This window comes from Colossoma macropomum, unplaced genomic scaffold (assembly GCF_904425465.1).
Source record: "Colossoma macropomum unplaced genomic scaffold, Colossoma_macropomum, whole genome shotgun sequence".
NCBI classification, from domain to species: domain Eukaryota; kingdom Metazoa; phylum Chordata; class Actinopteri; order Characiformes; family Serrasalmidae; genus Colossoma; species Colossoma macropomum.
Window position 1 is genome coordinate 20,497,321 of NW_023494810.1, and position 23,198 is coordinate 20,520,518.

At 38.6% G+C, this 23,198-nt stretch overlaps 1 protein-coding gene across 1 annotated transcript in view; it reads right to left on the reverse strand.

Moving 5' to 3' along the window:
- Window positions 1-23,198, reverse strand: part of cntn2 (contactin 2) — a 48,003-nt gene that overhangs the window by 11,419 nt on the left and 13,386 nt on the right. The window contains exons 2-15 of the mRNA XM_036559748.1: window positions 20,987-21,089; window positions 15,239-15,380; window positions 13,695-13,870; window positions 13,448-13,543; window positions 13,150-13,362; window positions 12,633-12,735; window positions 10,816-10,997; window positions 10,154-10,290; window positions 8,009-8,138; window positions 5,782-5,932; window positions 5,213-5,340; window positions 4,287-4,462; window positions 1,603-1,723; window positions 216-374 (exon numbers count right to left, since the gene is read on the reverse strand). Of these exons, the coding sequence (XP_036415641.1) occupies window positions 216-374; window positions 1,603-1,723; window positions 4,287-4,462; window positions 5,213-5,340; window positions 5,782-5,932; window positions 8,009-8,138; window positions 10,154-10,290; window positions 10,816-10,997; window positions 12,633-12,735; window positions 13,150-13,362; window positions 13,448-13,543; window positions 13,695-13,870; window positions 15,239-15,380; window positions 20,987-21,044 (1,972 nt within the window). The 5' untranslated portion in view covers window positions 21,045-21,089. The remainder of the gene's footprint in view (window positions 1-215; window positions 375-1,602; window positions 1,724-4,286; window positions 4,463-5,212; window positions 5,341-5,781; window positions 5,933-8,008; window positions 8,139-10,153; window positions 10,291-10,815; window positions 10,998-12,632; window positions 12,736-13,149; window positions 13,363-13,447; window positions 13,544-13,694; window positions 13,871-15,238; window positions 15,381-20,986; window positions 21,090-23,198) is intronic.

The window sequence follows — 23,198 nt, forward strand, 5'->3', positions numbered from 1 at the left end:
AACAACAATATTGCTTCATCAAATTTAAATCATAATAAAATGAAAAATTATAATTTGTACAGATGAAAACTATGACTTCTATGGGTTAAATATCATATTTATCATATAATTCCTACATCTTAAACATATTTGCTGGTACTGCTGACCAAATATTCAACGAAAGTAAATTAGAAATTATGTTGATTATAACTTGGTCTAAAAACGGGTTGTCTCACCTGTCCTCATCCTCTTCCAGTCATGTGAGTGTTCAGAGCGGCCCATAATGACATACTTTCCAATAGGGCTGTGGTTGTCATAGCCACGACTCCATCTAAGCTCCACCGCTGTCTCGTTCACACTCTTCACCACCAAACCTCCAGGGGGCCCTGGAGGTCCTAGAACGAACACGGGAAAGAGAAAGACAAAAAAGAGCAATGTAAGGATTATAGGTGCTTTATCCTTACTGGCCATTGTTCAGGGTACATACTGCAATTTGCCTCCCATCAGAGCCACTCACATGCCCAGAGTGAGAGAAAGCACTACAACATAATTATGAGTGCTTTCAAATGCCAGGGGTTCCATGAGCTTTTGGTATTTTTAGAAGCAGAACAATTTGCATCAGACAGCATGCTGGTACCCTTATTAGGAGTATTTGCTAAAAATACACATCCTTTATTCATATTCCATGGCACTGAGAGCCACTAGTGCTGCACAATAAGGACAAAATACTTGTATTAGATTACAGCATATTGTAACTGCAGTAAGCCTTGCAATTTATTAAAATACACTGGTAAATCAGTAAAGTGACAGGTTTAAAGACAGACATGAAAACTCATGAGCAAGGAAACAAGTGAGAACCAATCCCCTATAGCAAGGTCCAGGAGTATCATTACTATGATAACATTTCAGTGATTTTAACATAAAAATTGTGTTGCATTCTGGTGTAAAAAAACAATGTTGCTTACCATACCAAGGCCAAAAGATTAGTGTATACAAAATCTGGCGAATATCTCCTTTTGAAACCCCACATCTCATTATAAATAGAGGCCATTCTCATAGCTTCGCCAATCATTTTCCTTCTACTGGTTACATAACGCATGTTGTGCTTGGGACCCAATGACCCGTGTTTAGCTCTCATAGTAATTACGACTATCTATGTGTTCTACATCAATTTCAGATGCAAACAAAATGGAACTGACGGTCTTATTTGCCCACAACAAAACCTTTCTAGCCCATCGTTTGAAAGCCATTGAAGAAAAAAATTTAAATATATGAAAATCAAACCAACTTCACCGCTCATTAAACATCTCTTTTCACTTTTTGGTAATGTTATCTTAGTTCTGGTTGGCCAATAAAAATTAAATACTATGTTTGTGGGCTGGCCAAAACATGACTGTGAATCGGTGACTTGCGATAATGATTAACAAACAAACAATATATAGTGCAGCCCTAAAAGACACTGTGCTAAAGTAAATCCTGGATTCATCCATCAGTTGTGAAACGCCAAACAGAGCTAAAATGAGCGTAAGGGCAGTTGCCCGAGGCCTGCTCAACTCAGATCTATCCTAGAGAGCTGTAATGAGGTTCCTGCTTGAATTCTGCCCACACACACCAACCCCTCACCTCTCACCACCAGCCGGGCAGAAGCCACTGCACTGTCCACCACCGTCTGGGCTGAGCATGTGTAGATGCCTGCTTGACTCAACTGGGCATTCACAATGGCCAGGTCACCTATGGTCTCTTTCTGTGGAAGATGACAAGTGAAGAAAAAGTTAGAAAAGAACACTACGGTTAGTGCTGGGTGGTACTGGTAAAATTCAATATCACAGCATTTTTGAACATATGACAATATCAAAGTGTCATTTTCAGGGGTCGACATTGCCTATTGCATCATGTCTCAGGCCACAAAATATGACATTCTGGCCCGAGTGGTCACTTGCCATTTTTTCCCCTTTTAATAAACCACTAGGCCTGGGTTTCCCAAATGCATCTTAGTACAAAGATAATTCACACTGAAAAGTCTCTTTACTAGCTGAATTGTCACAAATCTCCACAACTGATAACCAGTCACTGCCTTAAGGATACAAAAAACTACACTGTAAAATCTGGTTGCAGTGACTGCTGATTAACAGTTTGAATTTTTTGAACTTCAAAAATGTAGCTAACAGTGTAAAACACAGATTATTGTTCTGTTAACTTACTATTAAAAGTTTAGTGAACTCTATTTAGTTTTAAAGTAATTTGTATCACAAGTGACACCGTAGCTATTAACTTTTTTATCTACTGTAATCTACTTCTAAAACAAAAAAAATGAATTTTGCCATGTAACACTAAGACTGGCACGCTGGTAATGGCAATATATCGCCCAGCGCTAGCCAGAGTAGGAAGAGTGTTCAGCTTTTCATAATTGGATGTGGATTATCGTGCTTCATTATTTTCCTAATTTATGGATGCTTCACAGCATGAATGAATACTAAGCAGAACCACAGAGTGGCTGAATACAGGCAGAGCTAAACAGAAGTATGTACTATTATAAGACAGTTCAGAGGCTGCTGAGATGTGTGATGCTAATTCAGAAAGAAATAATAATCCTGCTCAACTCATTACGAACATCATCAAAATCTCACCACAACATGCTTCTGCTTAAATCCACAACAATTTGTCTCAACAGCAGAAGCCAAAGTTGCTTCATTACTGAGAGAATATGACTGTGGCTTTGCTGACTGCACTGTCATTAGGGGCGCGGAAAAAAAACGATTCTTAGATGCATTGCGATGCGGATGTGAACAATTCTGAATTGATTCACAAATGTCAAAAAACGATTTTCTAAATATTTAATTTATAACGTAATGTTGACGGAACGCAAAAGGCGGAACTCGGAAGTGCGGAAGTGCAGTGCCCGGACAGTCTGTGGCGGCACATAACAAAAACACAAGTGGAAGAGCGAGAAATCCGACCGACAGCCTCTGCATTAAAAGCCAGGTTAGGTCAGGAGTCACAACCCAAATGTTAAGAAGAGACATTTTGTCCTTTCAACAAAAATCACACCACCTTGGGAGCTACAAGATTTACTGTCCAGTATGTCTCAGTATGTGATGATGTCCTAGTATAGACTAAACAATATAAACGAGAGCACAGATTTACTTTGCTCTGCTTTAAGCTTTAGCTCAGCTATAGCCGCTTTCCTCCCATCTCCGCCAGAAAACTTTTCCTCAGAAGTAGATCAGTTTCTTGTAAAATGTTCGACTGTTTTACGAGGCTGAAGTCGCTTCTTATTCTCCAGCTTCTTGTTCAAATTTACCCATTCCACCTTAAATTCTTACTGAGGTGCCGAATGTAAATACGGCACCATTTAAGGTGGAATGGGAGAATTCGAAAGAGAAGCTGACTTCAGCTTCGCCACTTTTTAGTGTGTGACAGTCTCTCGTTGCAGATTTAACGGACCAGGAAACCAACTGCGCTGCTTATAAATGCGAATAACACATCATTGCTAGGTGACCTGCTGTCTGCACGCCGGTTCTCAGTCATTGCGAAACAGGGCTTTCGCGCTATGTTGCACACGACCCGTCTCAAAGATATTTTACTGACACAGCAATTCCCCTTCCCCACTCTCTACAACAAGACCAAAACCGAAGTTATAAGATCACTAAAGAAAACAGGTAGAATAGCTGTAACGTGCTGCGTGGACATCCATTGCCACTGGATCTTATTTCACCATAACTGCGCATTTTATCGCAGATGAGTAGCAGCAGCTTCTCGTGCTCCAAACAAGAGCACTGAATGAGAGCCGTCTAGTTCACTTGCCACATCACTTCCATTTGTTTTATTAAAAAAGATATTGGAAGTAAATTCAGTATGGATCATTACAAATACTTTGCTTTAAAAGTACCAAGTCACTTTAAATAACGATAACATCGAGTCACTTAGTCACTTTAAAATGTATATTGTCTCTATATTCTGTGTATATTTTGTGTATATTTTGTGTATATTTAATGAGAAATAAATTTGAAACTTGAACTCGAAACTTGAGCTCACACAGTGAGAAAATATAAATGCTATATAGAAAAAAAGATGCATCGAGATGCATCGAAAATCGTTTTATAATCACATCGCAGCCCTCTGAATCGTAATCGAATCGAATCGTAAGGTGCCTAGAGATTCCCACCCCTAACTGTCATCAACCTGAAAATATTATCTACGAATTAGGGCAAAACAACACACAATCTACTTAGACGTAACAGAAACTGTGCAGGTTTAATTGGTTTTCCTCACAATAGAAAAAGTAAGCGTAGTTGTAAAGCACTTACCCCCTCTACACGATGGTAGTGTCCATTTGGTTCCTCCAGGTCCAGCAGAACCCCATTGAGCGACCAGGTGAATGTGAGGTCCATAGTTGGGTCATGTGAGGCATGACACTGCAGGGTGACGTTTTCCCCCTGGTTGATGTCGGCATTGGAGGGTGCTAGTGTAATTTTCGTGGCATCTGTGCAGTTGAGGGGTATTTGGAAAAAAGATAAGATTATGAAAAGAGATTAAGGGGGAAGTCTAGTGGCATCAGTGCACAGTGTAATCTCCAAACATCAGAAGGATGTTGAATACCAAACAAACTAATGCCGTCAACCCTTAGAACTGCGGATATTCCCAGCAATAACAAAAGCTGTAATTTTATATGTATTATTTTTCATATCTCACTGAAAGACAGGGAGCAAGAAATTCTGTTGGAATTGTGGATTCTTCACTTTCAATTAATATCATATTAGTGTTCACAAGTTTAGGAAATATTTGATTATTATTTTTTATTTATTTATCTGTTCCATTTATAAAGCACTTTTCTCATATCTGGGGCCTGTTACAAGTTTTACATAATCACAATTATTTGAGCTGATGGCAATTCAGTTCCACAGTTATAAGCTTTCATATATTTACATCACAACAAATAACATGTAAATGTAAGACGTCATGGCTCTTATGACTATGACTATGACAGTTAGAGGCAGCAATGAGCAATGTTTGTTTAAAGAAGCCAAAGCATGACATTTTTCCATGTTTTATTTTTTTGTGTAAAGCAAATGAAAAAAAGAGCCTGAAACGCAGACTCACACCTTTCTAATATAATAATATTTTTTATGAATAAATATTGTTTCATTATAATTCATTTAACTATATAATTATTTATGTAATAACATTGAAATAGTCCATTAAAACAACGCTAGATTTGTAAGGTTTAATGTACCTCTGACTGACAGGTGCCCAGTGCTGTTAGCTTTGCCTAGGTAGTTCTCAGCAAAGCAGGTGTACTTCCCTTCATCGGCCCGGCTGATGTTATAGATCCACAAAACCCCGTCTGGCGTGACTGTTACCCTGTGGGCAAATTCATCACACATTATTATTTACCTCCAGGTACCCAGCCTGAAGCTGATCTATCAAAAGAAATCAGCTACTCCAATCATTATTTCATTGTTTCATCATTGCATTACATTCCATTGAACTCAGAGCCCGTAAAGCAAGGTCAGCCCATTTGGGCCATTCTGAAAAAAAAAACTGGATGCTGCCAAACATGATGAAATCAACTGAAACTCTTTGATGTGAGTGCCGTCTTGAAGTTATTGCTTGAATAAGTGCTCTTGTCTACCGTCCGCTTTTCTCTCTTTTTGTTTTCCTTTTCATTTTTTTTCCTCAGCTTTCATCACAGTACATTCTCCAAGACCCCGTAACTCTGCATCAGGGAAGGGCAACACATCTACTATTTACAAATCCAGCAACCTCAGAGAAAAAAAAGAGATATACTGTGGTGTGTATTACCTGCTGCTGTTAGTCAGGAGCTCAGTGCCGCGACTCCAGAAGAGTGTGGGTTTAGGAGCAGCTCGAGGCTTACACTCCATCTTCACCTGACCACCACGGGCTGCGGGAACCAGTTTCCGCACTGGATTTAGCCTAAAATCTGGAGCCTGGACTGGGAGAGCACAATCCATCCAAAAAGAAGAGAAGAGAAGAGAAGAGAAGAGAAGAGAAGAGAAGAGAAAAGAAGAGAAGAGAAGAATGAAGAAGAGAGGAGGAATCACACAGTATGAGTAAAAGGAAGGAAAGAGTTCCTGGGAAGGCCTAACCACAAATACAGCTACAGTCAGGGTAGTGGTATGATTGGATGGGTGAAACAGGATTTGGACACTGCAGTGGATACAGCAAGAGAATAGAGAGTAGAGAAAAACAGATTAATATGTTACACAGTCATTAGTATTGTGAAACATATTACTCATACAACTAATATAAATTAGTACTGATTATATGTTAAATTGTATGACAACAAAGTGAGATAATTGACCTATCCATGCTTTACAAACAAAAGCATTCTTTCATAGCAACTGCTGTTAGATTAGCCAAGCTTTATAGAACACTGGTCCAAATTCAATTAAACCTAAAGACAAACATTTTACATTTTGTAAAGGCACTATTCAAAATACAGTTACTTTTTACATTTTTAGGAGAATGCTTTTAGAATACTTTAATTCTCAAGTAATTTTAATTTTCAAGTATGGCGAGCAAAAGTGGGACAAGTATTTGACAATATGTATGAGGTTAAGCCCCAGTAATACCTATATCTACCTATGGCGTATTTAATAACAAAACAAAAGATTAATCAAGCAAGCTTTACATGGTGTATTTAAAAAAATTTAATAAAAAACAGAAATGATGAAAAGTATGGACTGGGATTACAGAGGTCCCTTTAATCCTAGTACAACTGTGTTCCTAATAAGCCCATGCATTGTTTTATTTCAGAAAAATGATTCATACTGATTATGGATAAGCTTATGAACAACAGAAACACAGACTAATAACAAAGTGCTAACCAATGACAATGAGGAACAGTGTAAATTAAGTAAAAATTACAACAGCAGAGTTTTTCCCATGTTCCTTATCAAAATGGATTCTAAATGTATTCCAAAGGTATTCAGAATATGTGACATTTTTATGTAATGTAACAGAATATGTTACTGAATACATTTAGGACAATATATTGATATTCAGTCATCACTGCATCTTTAAAGTATTCTGCTCAACTCAATCGTTGCCAAAATACCTAAATTCAGAGGATTATTCATTTTCATTTCAAATAATATTTATTCCTATGCACATGTGAAAGTTTACAATCTTACAGTCTGTAGGCATAGCTTTTTTTCATGTTGCGAAACTAACATGAGCATACTGGAAAATTTAGTTTGCAAACTGACTAGTTTGGATTATTTACAGCAACATATGTAGCATAGCATTTTAAACAGGTAAACACAACTATTATGTGGGTGATTCCATGATTGGGGTGGCATTTGTGCAACTTGTGTGCATTTTTTTAGAAATCTCTGATATAGAAATCTCTATATAAGATTTAGAAATATTTTATTAATCTAAAACATAACTAAAACCTACAGCAAAATATTCCGTACTTAGAAAGCAGTGTTCTGGTGGTCTTTGCCCACTCTAACTAGACTTCACTTTGAAATATAACCATTAAAATATATATTTGAATCATTTTAAGATCTCACATTTCAAATATCCTTTTAAGTCACCTTTTATAGGTTATGTATATTTCACCCCTATGAAATATCACATAATATTCGCAAGTCACACGTTCAACAAGAACATCATCTGATTTTCCTGAAGATCATTGGAAGACAAAAAGCAAATTATTTTTTCTTTGTTTTCAATGATATTGTGATGCTGACTGACAAGCTTACTTCAAAGGTTCTGATGTTGGTCCTGAGATAGTTTAACTCACTTTTGAGTGGGTAAATGAATGTTCTCTTAGATTCAATGTTAAAAAATACTAAAAAACAAAATGTAATTTTTAAGAGTAACAATTACTAAATCGCATCCCAATCGTGGAATCACTCGTAGTTATGCTGCAAATGGTGCGACAGTTCTCGTTTGGTTTAATGGATGTTTGTCTGTTCCATGAAGTTTGTAAATCTGGCTACAGCTACAAAACATTTGTGAGTGGAGCATGGATAGGTTGATTCAGGCAGGTTTTGCTTACCTTGAACCCTGAGCTCTGCATTAGAGTAGATGGTGCCATGTTTGTTCTCTGCCACGCATTGGTACATTCCAGAATCCTCCAGGGCCAGGTTACTGATCTTCAGGAGGCCGTTGTTGACCTCTACGCGGTCCTGAACACAGACAGTACATCAAAAAACATTCACTTTTGACAAGATACTCAATAGGCCTCTGACATGCTGACAAACTACACTATCAATGGATGACAGGTCTGTAAAAGATCACTCAGTGATAACGGCTAACCCTGTTCTTTACTGCCATTCCCCAGTGTCTCTCAGGCAGGTGTAATCATCTAAAAATAAGTTGTTTTGGGGCTGCGTTGGATTTTGATCTGTATCTTATATCAGTATGTGCTCTGACAGACAGGTGCTGCAGGTTTGTCTGTGATAACACATTCAGATGGGTGATAACACTGCACCTATGTGTGCTGTGATGTGAATCTCATCCCAGTTTGCTGCTACTGTGTAGGTGTATATAATGTGTGTGTGTTTGTGAGTGTGTGTTCAGTCTACAAGTACACAAACTGTTCACTTTGATGGCAGTACCAAAATACACAGGAAGCGAGACTTTGGTGGAAAAAAATAATAATTTCCACAATTACCTCTAATGTACTACATCAAACATGACATGTTTAGTCTTCTCAAAGCCTGTGTTTTGTCCATTGTCATACATACATAACAGAATGTTATATGTTGTCAAGAACCACAAAAGCAAATTTGTTTGAGATTGCTTAACAGCTCGACATGGACTGAAGCAAGCGTGTGATGATTTAGATATGCAGTTTTGCAGCATACTGAATAGTGTAGTATAAACTTCTCGTACGTGTTGGCTAGCTGAGAATTTGCCTCAAAGTTCCAGTGAAAAAATAAAGTAGCAAACTTAGGACTCTAAACATGTCTTGGCTGATCAATAACATTCTGTGTAAAGCAGGGCTGTATCTAGACTTTCTGAGCAAGTACTGCTAGTGCTAGAAAAGTTGAAAATGCTGAAGCACAAATTAAAATATTGTAGAAAAGAACACAACAATACTTCTACAACAAATTAATCCCAAAAAGAGGAACAATTTGTCATTTTAACTGTTAAACAACAGAAGCAGCATGTAAATGATTTGAATTCAACATTTAGTTTTTTTTAATTCTCTCCACAATATTTCAGATTTTCCAGAAGGGGGAGCTTTTGAAAGTAAAGCAGCATTTTTGTGCATCACTGAAAGAGAGGACACCATATCTCGCAAATACACGTATGGTTACAGCCACAAATTTCAAATTGGGAAGCAACCTAAAGGTCAGACTCAAATGTGCCTCAGACTCTAAATCCTAGATGTCTTTGGGCTGACTTTTTTCAGCAGGTAAACAGTACAATTTCAAATCATTGCTGGCTTTACACATGACATTACAGTCCAAAGCTAAACATCTTATGGGCATTTTGTACTTTGTGGACACTTAGTGTTAAAATTACCTGATAGACTACATCTACCCCAAACACTTGATTTTTACTTGCGTTGCAGCTTATATGGCTATGCTTAAAGAGACTGCTTGGGCAGTGGGAAAATGTTTTTCGATACTGCACACACAAACTAGTGAGAATAGCTTATGAATAATTGACTGCAACTTCTATAAACACTAGAAATGGCAAAATATTTGAGTGGAATTATGTACACTAGTCGTGCAAACAGAAAGCTGTTTCACACAACAGTGTGAAAGTGATCTTTCTTGTATTTGCACGGGATTAATTTCTCCAAGCACATTATTGTCGCACTGTAGAGTGAGAAAGTCATGTAAATGTAATTTTCTGTGGAACTATCACTTCAAATGTACTTAAATATGAAAGGTAATGTTAATACTATAGGCACCTTGTATACAATTTTATTATTACTGTCAGAACAAAATTTTTTATGTCCATTTTTGCCTTTTTGAAAATTCCACCTGCCGTTTATACTGCGTCAAAACTGAATGACTACCGGACCAATAGAAGTGGTCTAAAAGTTAATGTTTTTTGCTTCTCCTGTAAAGTGACTTTTTTGGAGGTTTTTTATGTTATATATGAAATTTTTATTTCATTTTAATTAATTCAGTTACTCTTTACCACTATGCGCATTAAAGTGTGTGTCTGTGTGTGTGTGGCTCACCTGTGTGCCGAGAGGCAATCCGTTGCGTAGCCAGCGGATTATAGGTCTTGGTTTTCCTGCAGCTACACAACTCCAGTGCAGCTCTGAACTGATCTCTACCTCAGAATCACTCATCACCTGGAGCCACTCTGGCTGGGCTACAACACACACACACGAACACATTCATATCATTACTCATCCACAGTGTCCTTATTTCAGTGTGGGCTGTGCCAAGAAAACCATGCTGTATGAACCTCACTGCCTACATATACTTATTCTTATGCTAGCACATCCTGAATGGTACAAACATTAATTATAGATCAAGTGATTCATCCTGCTAACTCAACACTGTAGAGGCCTTATTAGCTTATTAATAATAGAGGTTATTCCTCCAAACAATAGAGTTGCTGCTGTTGATATATTAGACACAGTAGAGTAAGGAAAGTGCAATAACTATTTGGCAAGAAAGTAGATGAGCTGTAAGAAATCTAGAATAATCAGTGCTTTTTTCAATTGTTCTCAAATTTTTTTTGTTAGCCTCAGTTTCATCACTATTCCGCTCTTGACTTAACAGGCCTGCTTTTATCTACTGCTGTTACATGAAATCTTGTTTCCAGCAGTAACACCGGAGGCTATTAGCACATTAGGCCCACACCAATTAAGGCTGGAGTACTGAAGTGTACCTTGGACAGAGACCCGTCCCTGGTGCGTATCCCTTCCCTCTGAGCTGTAGGCCTCACACTCATACATGCCCTCATCATCAAAGCTCAGGTCAGGAATGGTGAGGATAGAGCCATCTGCACTGGCCCCCACCTTTGAGGGTAACACCCCATCTACTTTCCTCCAGCGCAACTTGGGTGTAGGACTGAGAAAGAAGGAAAGACATTGTCAACAGACTGATGGATGTATAGATAGTTAAAGAGGCAGTGTGCCTGATTTTTGTGGCAATTTATTAGGTACACTTACCATGTACCAACACTTGTTGGTCATTTTATCAGAAACACCTACCATACAGGTGCACTTAGATTTACGGTTATTGACTGTAGCCCATCTGTTGCTACATAATGTTTCATCTCCCCTCTATTCAGTCCATCAATGGAAAGGGACAGTTATGGGATTACCCCTGACCAGACATTATTTGGGTAATGGATCACTGTGGATCATTGTGACACCAATGTGGTAGTGGCATGTTAGTGGGTGATGCGCTGCTAACTGTGTATCAGGCTCAAGAGCACTGCTGGGGTTTTTAACACTGTACGTATATACTTTATTAGACACACCTAACTTGTTGGTACACCTTATAAATGTGCAGTCAGATACTGTATCTCTATGCACAATTTGTGTTAGTCATGTTCCAGCCCTTCATCAACGGTCATTCTCAGGATACTTTTGGATGGTCTATTCTCAACCTAGTCTTGGCCAGATGTTATCTCATACAAAAATGCAATGGGACAACCAGCAGAAGTTTTGTGCTAAATATGAGCAGAGAAAGTAGACCTATTAGGGTGGGAAAAACAGAGGGTGAACCAATCCCAGACATCATGCAGGCGGAACTCAAGGTAGGAGGTAGAGGAGCACTTGTCAACATTGTCCAACTGACAGCAAGCCTGTTAGTATGGCTGACATGTACTGCAGCTGCCACTATGTATATTCTTTCATGTCCAATGTGAACTTAAAAATGATATGGTTTAATGAAACAACTCTGAAAATGTAAATCCATCACTAGACAACTTATTTTGTATATATAGAACAAAATACACAGTCTGCTCTAACCGCTGCCATGGTTAGTTTTGTATTCCCAGTTGGTATGACTACCTTTTCTGTTGCGAGTTTGAAGGAGATGCATGTATGAATAGTTGCTGTTGTGTTAGAGTGAGTGTGATTTTGAAGAGGCTGGGCGAGTGATGGGAAGTGTTCAGACCAAGCACATCATGCATGATGTGGTAAAATTTGGAAGCTGGGTCCTCTCTTTTTTATATATGACCGAAAATGCCACTTGTCTGTTTTTTTTCCTTGTATTTTTCTCTGAAATGGATTAGGAAAAAACATTTTTCAAACCTCTGGCATGACATTAAAAAATCGCCAAACATGACTGTTCCCTTTTAACAGGTTGTCCCCAGACGTGCTGTATTCTCATTGCGTCTGGCCCCATGAGACTATTCTCAACCCAGCAGTGACACTTAAGTGTTTTAAAAAAAGCAACATTGCTGTGCCTGATAACCTGTCCCAGTGCAGAGTAACATGCCAAACTGTGCAGAAACAGATGGGCTACAGTCAGTAACTGTATACTTACAAAGTGCACCTATAAGGTAGGTGTATCTGATAAAGACCAATGAATGTAGGTAAAAGGTAGGTTTAACAAACAAACTTACAACTCAGTGTATAATCAGGTTTTAAATTCTGATTTCATATGAGCATTGTGTTACAGTGTGTTGCAGATGGAGAGGTGAACCAGTAGGAGCTCCACAGGGAATTGCATCTCAGGACCAAGGGCACGTACTTGCCGTAGGCGAAACACTCCAGCTGTGCTGTGTGGCCTGCCAGTGCGTACGTCTCAGAGGGGAAGCGCACACGAATGTTTGGAGCCGACTTTCTGGGGTTAGCTAAAGATTAACAAAAAACAAGAACGAAGGTGAGGAAAACAACTTCCAGCATTCTGAATAACTACTTAAAAGCGTCTCTCCTCCAAATGTTGAAAAAATCCAGGCTACAGTAAAAATGCCAAAGGCACCACGTTACCTGCAATGATCTTTAGTGGAAAGTTGACTGAAATGACTGAAAGTAGAAAGTGACTAAATCTAAAAGTAGAGAGTAAAAAAATCTAACTCACTATGTTATGAAATATAATTACATAATTACTTTGAATAGTATATAAATACGTAAGAAATAAATCTTGACTTACAAGGGCTAAAGAAACTGGGTCCCAATCTAAACATGCCCAGTCAGAAAGTAATCTTATATGACTAGCCAATTTTGCTGTGTAGCAGAAGTAGCAGAAGTTAGCAGATAGCACTGACCATCAGGCTGCACTGTGAGCTGGATGGCCTTGCTGAAGGTGCTCTTGGTGCTGATGTCCATGTTAATGGTCGTGAGGCAGAAGTAGCTGCCCGTGTCGTTGGCTCTGGCATTGGCTAGGTACAGGTTGCCCGTCACCTGCGAGACAAACCACCTGCCTCCATCTGGCTGGACGAAGCTAGGGAACTCATTGAGGATCCATCGGTAGGAGAGTGCTAAAAAGAAAGAAGGTGACATTTGCACTGACTTTTGCTCAGCTTTGAAGAGCTTAAGCTTTTAATTTGTAGCCCTGCTGTCTACCTGGGTAGTGAGCTGGGGCTTGGCAAGCGAGGAAAGTTCCAGCACCCTCATAAGCTGTCTGAGGACTCCTGCTTTCAGAAGGGAAATCACGGAGGTCTAAAAAAAAACAATAAAGGCAGTAGTAGACTTACTTTTAGTGCCAATAAATGTAAAATCTAACAAAACAATGTAAATTAATAAAAAAGTCAGATTTCACCAGGCCCATCATGTTTCCCAAGAGCCTAGTGGAGGTTTGTTGCTCACTCACAGCCAAATTTGAGGTTGGCGGCACGGCTAACAATGGTGCCACAGCGGTTGATGGCGAGGCACTGATATGAGCCAGAATCACGGCCATATTGGGGGTTACTGATGACCAGGTTACCGGCCACCAGTGTGTAGTGAGAGTCTTCTCTTATCACCACATCTGACCCATTCACACGCCACCTGAAGCAACCACAGACAAGAACATAAATTGAGGAGTTAAAAGAATTGACACTGCCTTTAAAAAATTAGGGCACCTTGCCTTTTTCAGAGTAATGATTTGATTTTCACTGTAATGCTTTAATTAAGTGAGAAAAAATAGATTTTGTTAACATAAAATGGCTTTTTACTAATTATTTGGGTATATCTTCCATTTAAATTTATGCTATTTAATAGACTTGCAGAAATCTAGAGTGTGTTACAGAGGTGCTTTTCACACTTCCTTGCTATGAAGAGCAGGTTTTTCAAGCCACAGAAACTGTAGCCTAAACTACAACACATCAGCAAAGGCATTTAAAAAGAACAGTTATTGTTAATATATGAAAAATGCTCAAAATAAATAAATTATAGCTGGTTTAGTGGAATACATCCTAAATTTATGCAAGACATACATGTCGCCTCAGAGAACAAACTACACCACTTTCCATGTGGCTAGTGCAGCTAAAACATCAAAGATGCTTAAAAATATGTGTGGGAGCACTTTAAATAATCAGAGAGTAGAAAAATGTTCTGTGCAAAATTTACATTAAGAGGATCGCATACCAGAGGCATGACAAGTTCCATGATTCATCTCAAATGTGTAAGTATAGTGATACTTATCTGACAACCACTAGTCTCAGATGATGGTGATGCTAAAACAAGAAGAGCCCAGAGCCTTAAATCTGTTTCTTGTAGCACTAAAAGCTCCTCAATACTCCACTTCACTCTTTGTAGCTAAGCTATAAGTGAGCTCATTACTGCCACCTTCCATGTTTAAAATGGTGATCTAGCCAAATAGGATAACTTAATAAAAGAAATAAAAGTGACTTACTAAAACAAACTTAAACTGTGATGAAGAAAAGTAAAATAATAATTCTAATTCATTACATCCTTAGTGTCTACATGACTCATAAAAGCTGTTACAATCATAAAGCTGTTAAAATTGTGGCTTCTATAGCAACATACGGTGCATGATCAGCTTGGCTTCAGTCTGAATATTAAGATGTTGTTGCCTTTTACTACATATTAAATTGCTGTAAGAACATACTTAAAAGTATGGTCAGTCATGAAAAGTAAATATCTTTGTTTCTAAAGATGATTTTGAGAACAAGTATTCAGGTACTCTTTTGGAAATACCAACACGTATTCAAAGCTGTAAACTGCTGTTTGGGCCAGCACTACTTATTTATTAAAAACATTTTAAAAAGCTATGCTTCCTCTATCTTCTATTGGGCATTGTACTTAATTGGATGGTGTGAAGAGTATATGTGTCTACATTTCGATGCAGTCTGTTGTTCAGGAGATTAGGTGCTGCTAGGTGGTAAATGAAAGCTCTCTCAGAGAGTATGTTACCTGTAGGATGCTGCAGGGCTGGCTCTGGCCTGGCAATTCAGGGTCACTTTTCCCTCAGGCAGACCCTCAGGGTAAATCAGACTGGATGGCTGCTCTTCAAACACTGGCCCGCTGTCATGACCTGACACACACACCTCCCCACCTAGTGCACACACACACATATATGCAAAGCATGAGTGACCCATTTCACTCCTTGTAGACCTCCAGTCCACTTAGGTGGCTTCATTTACCGCTAACAGAATATTCCCTTTATTTAGAGATCATGTCATTGCAGGTGTCAAAAAACTGGCAACGCTTTTCTGCAATAATGACCATTCTCTCTGCACTACACAGCAAAATCACTGGTGGAGAATGAACCTCTGCGGTATCTAACTGGTCCCCACTGCATGCTTTGTGCTGTGGCTACACTAATCTCAAAACCACAGGCATAATTTAACACTGGTAATTTAGCTTTGTAATAGGAGTAGAACTAATGCATCAGGACATAAACAAGAGAAACACATTGAAAGCCAGCTAGGCTACATGCAAAGACATGATTATACAGAAACATATTTACAAATGAAATAATCTATTTGCCTCTGTGCCACTGACTTGTCTGATGGAATCTAATTACTGTATTACAGCAGGTGGATGCCAAGAGGGACTGAAACAGAAGGGCTGTCCTAAACCCAGACGCAGTGAATCCGCAGAAAGAATGTGGAGGATGGGAAAATATTCCTCCTGGGCAAACTCAGCAGGGGATACATGCTGTCAGATATAATTGCATTCACTCAAGCACTGTGACAAGCATAGGAGAACCAGAGGGATGTACACACACAGAGTATATTCTCTAGGTACCTGCAAATACTTCCATTGTATTGTGAATTGGGTCAGAAACTAAGATTATAGTGTAAAAGGGACTGAATGTGAGGGTAAAATGTATGTGCCAGTGTGTCTGTCCATTTACAAGTCTTTGATTTACAGTGGCTTGAATGTATACATATTGTTTTTTTAATACATTTTTCAACATATATATGTAAGGCTGCACAATATGAACAAACGTTGTAACGGGATTGCATTGCAATATATTAAAAATGCACTGGTTAATTCATAAATCACCAAATAATTGACATTTTTAAAATTCACCTTGTCAATTCAATTTATGTCACTATCATTTATGTGAATATTTGAGTAATCTAGCAATAAAATAATTTTAATGACAAATTAAGTAATCAATTGAGTTAAAATGGCAATAATGATGATATAATATGCAGTATTTCAAAAAATCCACTTAAATACTTTATTGAGAAAGAGAAATAAGAGAAATAAGAAATAAGAGCCTTTAAAGCTACTTCACATAAGAATAACACAATGTGGTAATATAATATATATATATATATATATATATACCGATCAGGCATAACATTATGTCCTTGTTTCTACGCACATTGTCCATTTTGTCAGCTCCACTTACTGTATAGGTGCAGGTACTATTTGGGTGGTGCATCATTCTCAGCACTCAGTAACACTGACGTGGTGGTGGTGTGTTAGTGTGTGTTGTGCTGGTACGAGTGGATCAGACACAGCAGTGCTGCTGGAGTTTTTAAACACTGTGTCCACTCACTGTCCACTCTATTAGACACTACTACCTTGTCAGTCCACCTTGTCGATGTAAAGTCAGAGATGATAGCTTTTCTGCTGCTGCACAGTTTGTGTTGGTCATCCTCTAGTCCTTCATCAGTGGTCACAGGACGCTGCCCACAGGACGCTGTTGGCTGGATATATTTGGTTTGTGGACTATTCTCAGTCCAGCAGTGACACTGAGGTGTTTAAAAATTCCAGCAGCACTGCTGTGTCTGATCCACTCAGACCAGGACAACACACACTAACACACCACCACCATATCAGTGTTACTGCAGTGCTGAGAATGATCCACCACCCAAATAGTACCTGCTCTGTGAGGGTCCATGGGGGCCCTGACCACTGAAGAACAGGGTAAAAGGGGACTAACAAAGTATGCAGAGAAACAGATGGACTACAGTGTGTAACTGAAGAACTACAAAGTGCACCTATATAGTAAGTGGAGCTGATAAAACGGACATTGAGCATAGAAACAAGGAGGTGGTCATAATGTTATGCCTGATTGGTGTATATATACATAAATGTGTGTGCATCAGGCTGTTTCTTATTTTAAGAGAGGCCAACAGGACAATTAAAAATATGTATTATCAGGGTATCTGGAAGTATCAGCAAATTCAGTTTAATTATTTTTAATTATTTTTATTCAGTAAGTTCTATTTTAATTAGGCAGTTTGTGAAATTTTTAATGCAGCTTTGAGACATTTTTTGAGACATTTTTGAGTCATTTCATAAACTTTTCATGGCCATATATATTACTATACAACAGTTACCACTACAATAAAGCTAATATTCTCTATGGGTAAAAACGCTTTAATACTACTTAGGCCAGTTCTGTTTAAGTATGGACATCTGAAGCATGTAAAAGACATTCATGAGTAGCATGCAATATACAGTGCACATTAGTGCAGTATGCAGTACATAGTATAGTAGTATGCCATTTCGATTGCACTCACTGTGATTACAGGGCTCATTTGCATGTTGCATCTTCTGCAATATTAGTACTGCAAAGGCCAATTTCATGGCAACGATCAACAAATAATATATCATGCACCCCTGAAGTACATGTAAGTGATTTTATCTGTGCAGGTATATGAGAAGCAAGGTAAGGATCTAAGTGTACAAGGGCGTAGACCTTGTTTAATGTATTTGCAATTCAGAACCAGGCGTACTTGCATGCATGAGTGAGCAGGCATGTAAATGTGTGTGTTCTGATGTGTGTGCAAGGGTGTTACGTCTGCAGCTACTCGCAAAAGGGCCCAATGGAATCTGGGACAGAGTGAGACATAGAGAAGAAGCTAAGGGTGGAGTGAAGGGGAGGAGAAGGGAGGGGAGTGTTCCTAATCAGCCTGTTCCGCGTGGAGCTTTCTGCTCGGGGATAACACTCTGGCTCAGCTCAGTGTTTACTGCTGCCAGTAATGGAATTCCAGCATGAAATCTTTTCACACACCTTCCACAGGAGATGCAGCCCCACTCCTTCAGCTCCCAGCTGAGGCAGCATTAACTGTGCTCTGTGCTTAGACTCCACTAATGGGCATTACAGATGCAATAGAGGAAGCAGGGTGAGAGACAATGACTCATCAGTGGTACTGCTAGCTGATTCATTTGCAGCATCTTTCTTGGTTTATTGAAAAGCCTTGATGAAGTCATTTGTAATTAAAGTAGCCTTTGGTCTGCTAACTTGGTTTGATAATAATGACTTTGGACTTTTGTCTAACCTTCGCCAAATATCAGCACTTTGCTGATTTTTGCAAAACACAGCCAAAAGCCTCTACACTTATAATAGGTAGCCAGCGGCTTCCACATTTATATACATGGAGGACCAAATATTATTTTGTTTAATTTTAATATTTTAACGTTTTAATCATCTTGTTAGATTTATAGATTAGCAAAATGGATGCATGTCTTAATCCAGAAAATGGCACCATTTCTTTCTAGTGAGACCAAAGGTTTCTGTCAGTGGAGTTGTTGGGAATGGTTGAATACAGTAATGGATAACACTATCGCCCCTCCCACAGGAGAACAGGCAGGAATCAGGAACATGACCAGTTCCAGTAAGAGTGCCAGTAAGAGTCACTGGCAACCACTGCCATTGTAAACTGCTCTGTAATGTAGAACATTTCTTAGAAGATAAAGAAGATAAAACAGGTTTCAATCATGATTTGCCTACTTCACAATATTATTCCAACTACTAAGGTGAGAGAAACAAAGTGTAAATTTCATTGGATAAAATATTTTTCTTTTGGAGAGCTACTTTTCAGTCAAAAGTCACTATATCAACACGTCATACTGCAATACTTAGCATATCACAGATCTTTAAATAGCACAACAGAACCATATTGTGGTTCATGTATTGTGACAATATCATATTGTGGGGCTTGTAGTAATTCCCACCTCTAATAACAAGGGTTGGCGATATGAGGATATGCTATGATTATCCTGATAAATCACTACACAATATGCTTTTCAGAGTATATCATGGTTATCATCAGTACTTTTAGAACATTAAACACTTGCATGCAACACTAAAAGACAGATTTAGAGCCTGTAAACAACAAGCAGGATACAGACCATGCTAGCAAATTAGTAAAAAAATGTTTAATACTATATTAAATTAAAACTATATTTATATGGATTTTGTTATGACCTATATAAACCCAAAGCGTTATTTGATATAGTAATAAGGTAAATATTTACAAAATCATAATTTATAGTGTACCTTCTTTTGGAGATGACTGTCCCAAACCCTAAACCCTAAATTTCAACTTGTGAAAATAATACATAATTTTTTTTCTATTTTTTTCATTTTCATTTAAAGATCTTTTTGATTTTTTTAAAGTAAAACTGAAAGATTTAGATTTACTATGGTTTTTAAATAAAAACACTGTCCCACGTTTTCATGTCACTACCATAACACAAAGAGCTTTAGTATATGGGCGGAGCTTTATCTTAGCCACACCCCTGTATTTTAGAGCAGGAAGTGAGACTGCATCCCTGTCCCTCATGGCCACATGGTGAGCAGTTACATCCCATTGTTGTGAAGAAAATGTGTTAAAAAGTCTGAAAATCAGTGTGTAAAACTAAGAATTGTCATTACCGAAACTTTTTTCTGCAATTAAGTAAACTTTTTTGTGTTTTAATGAAAAATATAATGATTTTATGCATGTACAACTGTTCTTCGCTGTGTTTTCTAGTTATATACTAGCTAGTGTTTTTGACTTCTGCTCAAAACTAACTAAAATTGCCTCTATCGAAATATTTGGTAGTTTCCAGAGTGTTATGATTGGTTTGTTGGTGAGAAAATGGAACAATCAAACTTTTGATTTAATAAAATAAACATAAGTAAGTCACAGAGACACTCAAAGAAAAAGGATTATATTCTAAAGTCCAACACAGTTAAAAGTCCAAAAAGGCTTCTGAACTCTAAATTCAAACCTATTCAGCATAATGGTCCACATAGTATAGTAAAACTGCACAGTAACAAGTTGCTGATGGAAAGTTTTAGTCTATTCATTTATTTTTTAAAAATAATTTTGTCCATTCCAACTTGTTCCCAAACCTCAAAAATATGAAATATCCTGATGCATATCATGCATCGTGAAAATGTCTAAGTATTGTGATTTTCCATATGGCCCACTCTTAAGTTAAAATTAGCAAAGCTATGTTTGCGTGCCTACTGGTTCAGGTTCCCTACTCCTGGGGTGGTGAGTTTGACTGTACTAAGGCCGACTTTCCATTTTCATTAACCTTTAATGGTGTCTGAATCATTTCAATCCTGAGAAAAGAACACACAAAAACACCTCTCAAGAAAATCAGATCATTTCCACTCACTGACCTAAAATAACATGATCAATAATTAATCTAGGTTGTAGCCCCTCTCTACAGTGGCCCACTCTTAAAATATGCCAGACACATTTCCTGTCATCAACTTGACATCCTACATTTGTCTGATGTTTCCACAGGGGGCTTGGGGGGTAGGGGAGCACCAAATATGAACAAGTATGTATTGGAAGGAAGAGCGAGGGGATGGTTTGAAGAGGGGCTAGGCAAGCCTGCAGAAAGAACTCTCTAATGGGACCTCCATGGAGCTGAGCTGACAGAAGAGAAGAGGACAGGCGGAGGTCTACTTACCCGTAGTGTACCTCGGAGCCAGTGAGCTGAAAGCTAGCAGAAACAATAGAATCCTCATCCTCCTTTTGTAGCCACGCCCAGTAAAATAGAGGCCTGTCAGCTCCTGAAAAGAGCAACATGAAAAGTCGGGTAATGCACTCAGTGCTAATTATTTCCCTCTTTGATGTTGTTATGATGTTACTATGAGGTTACAGGTAGTGGAGGTGATGTATTCCACCGTTAAGCTAACACAGACCCTTAATGCGATGTACAAAAATCAAATTTACACAATTTTCCCCTTACCCTAGACGTAACTGATCGGCCAAGATATGTTTGGTGGCTGTGGTTTGCTTATTTAGTTTTGCACTGGAGCTACGAGGCCAGTATATGTATACATATATATATATATATATATATATATATATATATATATATATATATATATATCGCTGTTGTCGAAAGAAAACCTTGTCTCCAAAATGATAACTTTACAGGAACAGGAAGAAAATTTTTAATATAAGTCAATGGAACCAGACATTTTCCCAAGTCATTTTGGGTCGTTTCTTTTGGTCCATTCTTAATGAAATGTACACAAAACGTAAAGGGCAACAGGCATTTTATTCTACACAATAGTGAACTGTGCTTTTTTAATTAGGTTAGGTTAGTTAGATTTCTGTTTACATTGCATCCAGTCAGAGGCATTTTATTTGAATAAAATGTATCTGTTCTCATATTGTCATCGTAACAACTCGACAGGCTTCACAACAGTAAGCCAGTTTGCACAAGGCTCAGTGCCTCATGTTCAGCTTTTACTTTTTGACATATCCACTAAAATGGCACCACTGGGAAGATTCTTAACAGGCCTCTCCAGTAGTTTAAGCTTGCATGCTTGAATAAGCTCAGCTCATGAGAAGGGCTGAGTTGCACTGACGCTGTATTCCTATGTCAAGTCTGCAGTCTAATCTACCCTGTCAGCTTCCCTGTTCCCTCTCTTGGATCTGTCGCCTGCAGATGTGCGCTTGACATCGGGACCTATTAAGACAAGGGTCCACATCTGAGAGAAGCCTCCTCGAAATAAGTTAAGGTATAATTGGCCAGGCAGTAGCCAGCACTAGAGAGCTATGCTGGTCTCAGTTAGGTCCTCCTTGTATCTGTACAGAGCCTGTGGGGTTTGTTATTCTTGAAGTGCTGCATATCCCCTTGCTGGACCTATAAATCGCCACTTGCATGTCTTTCCTGGCCTGGAAAAAATGGCCATTCGTGGCAGACACTGCTCCACTGTGGACCCTGGTAAGTCAGCTGAGACAGTGTAAATACATAACTCCGGCAGCAGATGTGCTATTTGTGTGGTGCTCCAAGTGGCTCCCAGCAGTTATTTGCTGAGGCTCAAGTGTGAAAGAACGAGGGTATTATCACACAGATTCCTAAATTATGCCCAGACGAGGCACACTGAGGGCTGACTGCCGCCTGGCTGTGTCAAGCCCCTCTCCAGAACCTTGTTTTCTTAGCGTCTAGCCGTAGACATTGCAGCACTTCAGCCACCCCCTCTTAGTCATACGACAACAGGATTTCAGAGAACAAATGGCAAGCTTTTTGCCCTCTGACTGAGGTGGATGCTGAGGTTGTAGAGGCTCAGCTGTGATAGTTATGTGGGGGTATGCTGCAAGTCTATAATTGATATAGCATTTCTCTGGAATCATTCAGATGGACTGTGGGCAAAAGAGCAAGAAGCACAAGAGGTTTGTCTGCTTTTCTCATGTACTATTAGTTCTGCACTTACCGCAAAGACATAAATGACTTGTTCACACTCTGCCTACAAATGTGCTCATTGCAAAGTTCGACTGAACGCTAGGCAAAACCAACACTGGACCTAATGACAAATTCTAACTCAGTTTTGTCAAAACATGTAAATTGTTCAAATTAGATTTTAACAATGTTTGTAAGACTCATTACAAAATGATGAGCAGGGTTCTACATTTCAACCTGGCAGATTACATTGTAAAAAAACAATTCTTGGGTTTCACTGGTATAATAGTAACAGTGGAAAAAGCAAGAACTTAACTGCTTTGATGCTAAAGAAGGCAGATTTGAAAGCACAACAACATACAATTTGCCAAGATGAGCTAAAGTGATACCCTGATCTATCCTAACACTGCCAAACACATATAAAGTAACTAACATTTGAAATTAATAATGCACTCACACTGAAATTCCTCATTAACTTATCCAACCT